Source organism: Ailuropoda melanoleuca, chromosome 13 (assembly GCF_002007445.2).
Source record: "Ailuropoda melanoleuca isolate Jingjing chromosome 13, ASM200744v2, whole genome shotgun sequence".
Taxonomy (NCBI): Eukaryota; Metazoa; Chordata; class Mammalia; order Carnivora; family Ursidae; genus Ailuropoda; species Ailuropoda melanoleuca.
Window position 1 is genome coordinate 34706859 of NC_048230.1, and position 6519 is coordinate 34713377.

The window sequence follows — 6519 nt, forward strand, 5'->3', positions numbered from 1 at the left end:
GAGAAGCAGACTCCCCCCCCCCCGCCCCATTGAGCAGGGAGCCCCAGGCAGGGCTCAATCCCAGGGTCCCAAGATCATGACCTGAGCCAAAGGCAGACGCTTCACTGATTGAGCCACCCAGGCACTCCTGGATGTGTAAAGTTCATCTTTGACTTAAGTTCTTTGCACATTCTGTGTTCTCAAGAGTACCTCTTATCCCCATTCTTCAGTAGCCAAACTTTGCTCAGTCTTAAAGTCATACCTTAATGCCATTTCCTCATTTCTTTGTGTCTTCATTTACTTAATATCCTTGTCCCCCCAAAACTGTAAGCACCATAAGAATCTTCTCTATTTATTGACTACTCTATACATGGTCTCCAGCATATAATAGGTATTCAAGAAGTATTATTTTTTTAAGATTTACTTATTTATTTTAGAGAGAGGGAGAGAGCACAAGTGAGTGGAGGGACAGTGGGAGAGAATCTTCAGCAGATTCCTCACTGAGTGTGAAGCCCAATGTGGGGCTTGATTCCACAACCCATGAGATCATGACCTAGCCAAAAACAAGGGTCAGATGCTCAACCAACTGAGCCACCCAGGTACCCCTCAGTAAGTATTATTTTTAAAAAAAATAAATAGAAATAATACATAAGAAAACTCTGTACATTCTTCTTTCTTTTTTTTTTTTAAAGATTTTATTTATTTATATATTTCTGAAACTGTGAGCAGGGGGGAGAGGCAGAGGTAAAGGGAGAAAGAGAATCCCAAGCAGACTTCATGCTGAGCATAGAGCCCAATATGGGGCTTCATCTCATGACCCTGAGATCATGACCTGAGCTGAAACCAAGAGTTGGAGGCTTAACCAACTGAGCCACCCAGGTGCCCCACAATACTTCTTTCAATTCAATTCAACTTCATTCTGCTATTCACGTGGGTTTGGTTATACTTGCTTATAACTGATAGCTAACCATACAAATTTAAAAGAACCATAGAGAGGATTAAATGACCAATAGTCAATCACTTTAGGATAGAGTCAATCTTTCTCAAGCATATGAGTGTGTATTATTGGAGCTCTTAATGCAATTTTACATTCGATAAAATGTTATAGGTTGATGCATAATTATCATTGCCTATTTAAAAACATTAAATTCATGGTTTTGTTTGTACTTTGTTCCTAATTTTTGAACCATTCCATCATTTACATACACAGGCACATGCATGCACACACACCCCATCCACCTTTTCTGAGATATGAAATACTCATCGAAAATAACTTTTCAGTTGCTCTTTTTTCTATACATCCAAGTGACCTCCAAACAACTTGTTTTGTAATAAATAAGCCAGCTCAGCCTTTCTCTTCCTGTCCAGATTCATCCAAGACTAAATTAAGTGTGCTGGAAAACCTGTACACTTGTCACCCAAGCCAAAAACATCCTTTACCTTCCCTGCTGAGCAGCCTGTGGAAAAAGCTTCAGAATTTCTCTGTGGAGAGGCTCCATCTGTGTTGGGTCCTTCATTTTTACTTCTAGAAAATAATCTTTACCAAACTTGCTTTTCAGATGTTGAATGGAACCAATACACCTAATCCAGGGAAGAGAAAAGAGTCAAAATTTAAAAAACACTGGTCTTTTCATTTCTTCCTCAATTACAAAGGCAGAAGAAGGTGTTTGATCATAGATCGAGGAGGTGAAGAGCACCAGCTGGTCACAGTGAACTGTAATTCTCTCTTTAAGAACTTGGGGCCCGAGTGTGGGTAGGGACAGGTACCCACCTCAGCCTTCCAGACACCATATGGCCACATGGTCACACACGGTCTCAGCTTCTGCCATGGAGTGGGTGGTCAGGAGGGTGCCCCTCTCTGTGTTTTTAACAATGGTCTAAATTGCCTGCCTAAAGATAAAGTAAGGGATTGCTTGAATTTACAAAGTAATTTGGGAAAATAGGTGAATGGAAAGATGTATGAGGAATAATAGAAAATTTTGTATTCAGTTACAAGAAAAAAATTTTTGCTCTAGAGAGAAAGAAAAAAATTTTACTGCATTATGTAACTACATTACCACATTAACTGGCTTCATAGAATGAAAAGTTGAAGATTGGGAAATAGTAAAATAATGTTTGTTTAAAAAGTTGGAGTGCAGAGAGACACCACATTGTAGGATTGTCAATAACTGAAGAATAAAAGAAGAAGGATGAGGCAGGGGAAGAGGAGTAAGAAAAAAAAACTCAAGCAAATACATGCAAGTTCCTATTAGGTTCTTAAAATGTCTATTTTTCCTTCCTTGGGGGAATTTTGAGCACTATATTGAGTTTCACTGAATTAAATAATAGAAGATGTGAGCCTCAAAGATAAAAGGAGCAAATGTAAAAAATATATATATAAATTCTAGATTCATCCTACTAACTCTACACTTAATACGACGTCCTTCACCACATTTGCTGCTGCCCTTCAGGGTCCACCCCCGTGGACGGCTCATCCAGGATCACCACTGACGGATCCTCCGGGATGTTCAGTGCAAAGCACAGCTGGAACGAGAGGAACAGTGCGTCTGGCACTGATCTGTGGAGTGTGCAGAATAACACTGAGCCCCCCCTCCCACCATCCTCTTCACTCCCTCAGATAAGGACCTCATGGGAAATTTAAGTTGTTCTGGAGCTTAAGAGCTTCCACCAATGTGACAAAAAAACCCCACTGTGATTATACACAAGGCATATGTTCCTACCTAACCCAACAATACAGAAAACCTTAACACCATCCACCTGAAAATAGTATATTGAAGGAACATTAACATTCTCACAAACACTAAATCTTATGATTTGTTTCTTCTTCAGATTTTCCATCATTTTGTTCGCACAAAAATTTAAAGACTTGTTTATGATCTCCTTTCCGTATTTCATGAGGAAATGACGTGTTCCTCCCTTCCTCCTGTTACAAACAGTGAATGAGCCTTCCCTCCCTACCGTGAAGTACTAAGAGCAGCATTCTGTTTGCCTTTTCCTTTCACTGCAGCGTACAACTCCAGGTGTTCCTTCACTGTAAGATTGGGGCACAGTGAGTTTTCCTGAGGACAGTACCCCCAAAACTTGAGGGTGTCCTCTTTCAGTTGCCTCGGTGATGTTCTGCGGCCTTGTAAAACCACCTGCATCAAACAATGAAAGTCAGATCCACATCCAGCTTTTGCTCCATTCCTCCTTCTACTAAAGGAGATAAAAGTGGCCATTAAGCCTCGTGCACTGTTGGTGGGACAACAAACTGGTGCAGCCACTGTGGAAAACAGTATGGAGGTTCCTCAAAACGTTAAAAAATAGAACTCTCTTATGATCCAGTAATTCCACTGCTGGGTATTTAACCAAAGAAAACAAAATTACTAATTCAAAGATATAAATGCCCCCCTATGTTTATCTCAGCATTATTTACAATAGCCAAGATATGGAAGCAACCCAAGTGTCCACTGATAGATGAATAGATAAAAAAGATGTGGTGTATATCTACAATGGAATATTACTCAGCCACAGAAAACAATGAGATCTTGCCACCTGTGGCAATGTGGATAGACCTAGGGGATATAATGTTAAGTGAAATAAGTCAGTCAGAGAAAGACAAATACCATAGGATTTTACTCATCCATGGAATTTAAGAAACAAAACGAATGAATGAAGAAAAAGTGAGACCCACAAAAAACTCTCTTAAATACAGAGAACAACCTGGTGATTGCCAGATTGGTGGGGGGATGGGAGAAATAGGTGAAGGGGATTAAGAGTAATGAGCACTGGGTGATGGATGGCTTTGTTGAATCATTATATTGTATACCTGAAACTATTATAATCCTGCATGTTAATTTTACTTGCCTTTAAAAAAAAGAAGTGGCCGTAAGGGCACCTGGGTGGCTCAGTCAATTAAGCCTCCAACTCTTGACTTCAGCTCAGGTCATGATCTCAGAGTTGTGAGATTGAGCCCTACATGGGACTTTGTGCTGGGTGTGGAGGCTGCTTAGGATTCTTTCTCTCCCACTCCCCCTGCCCCTCCCAAGTTACATGCTCAAAAAAAAAAAAAAAAGTGGCCATTAAGCATCACTATTTTTTGAGCATGCAGAGATATTTCATAAAACCTCTCATTTATTTATTCATTTTCTTAAATCATTTGATTTACTGATAGAAAAATATAAGGATGCTATTGATATTTAAAATGAAATTTCCCCTGGCAACAAGCTTGGTTCTTTCACATACCACTCCTTCAGTTGGCTTTGTGTCTCCTGTTACCACTTTAATAGAATTACTTTTACCAGCTCCATTGTGTCCCAGCAAAACTTTGTGTCCAAAACTTCACCTGAAAGAAAGAGTCACCATTGATGTTTGTACTTCAAAGTCTGACTAACTAAAATCACTTAGTTTAGTAACATTTTGAAATAAAATAATATTTTCAAACAACCCATTTGCAATCTTCTATATTTCAATGTGAATGGAAAGACTTTGGATTTACAGTAGAATGAGCTGGTCTCCCTGATCCAAGACTGGGTTTCTTACCATTTGAACTGGGACATGGTTTTGAAACAGAAAACGTTTTTCTGTCAACATGTCAAGTATTTTTATAATTACATGGTAACCAAGATAGATGAACAATCTCAAAGAATGGAAAATTTTCTCCTTTTCACAGTCCCAAACCTAAATAAATAAGGAACATCCTGATAAAGGGAACATTGTCCAAACCTTTGTTAACATGGAAGGAAACATTTCTAGTGGCTATTTTCTTCTTTCTTGTTGTAAAGCAACTTTCTTTTTTTCCCTTTATATTCCTTATGTAAGCAGCTTGCCATTATGATTGGTTTCTGGAAAACATGACAAAGCATAATTTTCCTGTTAAATCTCAGATATTTTGTGCGCTAATATTTTATCTTTCATGTCCTAGGTTACGAATATAACCAGATTTTGTTCAGTCTCTTTTTCTTCAAATGAAGTGCCCAAATGTATGTTCATGAGTGGAGATTACTTTACTACTTAGAAAACTAATTCCTAATCAAATGCACTGTTTGCATTTGGCCCTTGGCACTTTCATTTCTGGTGTGTTTCTGATTGATTTCCAGTGTAAATTTACTTGCTAGTTACAGTTACTAATGTCATGACTTCAATATAATGCGAAATGAAATTGTAACTCTTGCAAAAGATGAGAGATTTTGTTAAAGTTGATAAAAATATCAGAGAATGTTTTGAATTACACTGATGAATGAAGATGTGGCAGGTTAAGATCCACAAAAAACTGAAGAAGAGAAAATTAAAAGAGTCGTGACAAGATAGATACTAAAAGGATGTGATTTAAAGATGACCTACAAATGTTAATGTTACAGAAACGAAAGCAAGTTTTGAGAATTAAGGCCAGGAGTTCATCAATGCTACAGGACAAGCGACCTAGCCCAGGGTTTCATACAGGGTTCAAGTTACTTGTTTTCAGCTCATTCAGGTTCAGGGTAGTGAGTGCACTTGCTGTGTTCACTCTTTCAGCTCGAACATCTTCATCTTCTTCTGGCTCTTCTGGATTTGGATGATTTCCCTACTTCTTGAGGAGATCCGACAGAGAAAATAAAATAACATAACAATGTGATTCTAGCTGTACAAGAACTATCAAGAGAATGTAAGCCTCTACACTTAAATTATTATTCTCTGCTTTAAAAAAATGATTAATTTACTACCTACAAGATTCCCCTTGTAGGTAGCCACATCCCTTGAAATATTTTCTTTGCTGTCTTTAAAACCTTTTATCCCATCTGTCAACTAGCTCTCTAAATTCCCTCAGATACAGACTTATCAGTATTTCAGTCTGCTGCCATCCAGATCGTCCTCACATTACATCATAAATGATCACCAGAATTGGCTTCTCTTCCCTTTTCAAAACACTCCACACACATACTGAACACACCAGCTCACTATTGTGCCTTCTCCTTGGGGACTGAACTTGGTGTAAGCAGGAGAAAAAATAAGCTTTGGTGCTTAATCACTGCTAAGAGAGATGCACAGAACAAAAACTCAACTTGCCCCAAACAGTAAGACCATCACTTCAAAACTGTGTATCCCTGCACTCAATCCAATGCTGTTTTGGGTTTTTCCCCCAGAATAACAATGTCTAATGTGCCTGGCTAAAAATTGGATAGCAAATCTAACTTAATAAATTGATGTTAAATGTACTGCTACCAACCTTAACTGTTTAAATTATATTCAGATATTAATAAATGTTCTCCTGACCTGAAAACTGGATCTTCCCTCATTGTTTCTTTTCCATACTTCATTTCCAGACACCTTATAATGAAAAGGAAAATAATACTCTGAAGCTATGGCTAAAGGCAAAGAACGAGAATGAGAATGAGTATCATCATGGAATTCAAATTCAGTAGGCAATATTTGCCTTTTCTCATGGAAGATTTGAAAATTTTCTTATAAATTTGACAAAAATCTTATAAAATATTCTCACAAGAGAAGTTTATCCAAACCAACCCTCCCATGGCGGGGGACAACTAAAAATCCTGCATTAAATTAAAAAAAAAAAACTTTTTT

At 38.1% G+C, this 6519-nt stretch overlaps 1 protein-coding gene across 1 annotated transcript in view; it reads right to left on the reverse strand.

Annotated features, from left to right (window-relative positions):
- ABCA10 (ATP binding cassette subfamily A member 10) overlaps positions 1 to 6519 on the reverse strand; it is a 59907-nt gene that overhangs the window by 2699 nt on the left and 50689 nt on the right. Inside the window, 13 exon segments of the mRNA XM_034640714.1 lie at positions 1420 to 1560; positions 1751 to 1772; positions 1775 to 1869; positions 2408 to 2502; positions 2577 to 2629; positions 2632 to 2651; positions 2938 to 3116; positions 4204 to 4281; positions 4284 to 4303; positions 4684 to 4747; positions 4749 to 4802; positions 5399 to 5521; positions 6219 to 6264. Of these exon segments, the coding sequence (XP_034496605.1) occupies positions 1420 to 1560; positions 1751 to 1772; positions 1775 to 1869; positions 2408 to 2502; positions 2577 to 2629; positions 2632 to 2651; positions 2938 to 3116; positions 4204 to 4281; positions 4284 to 4303; positions 4684 to 4747; positions 4749 to 4802; positions 5399 to 5521; positions 6219 to 6264 (990 nt within the window).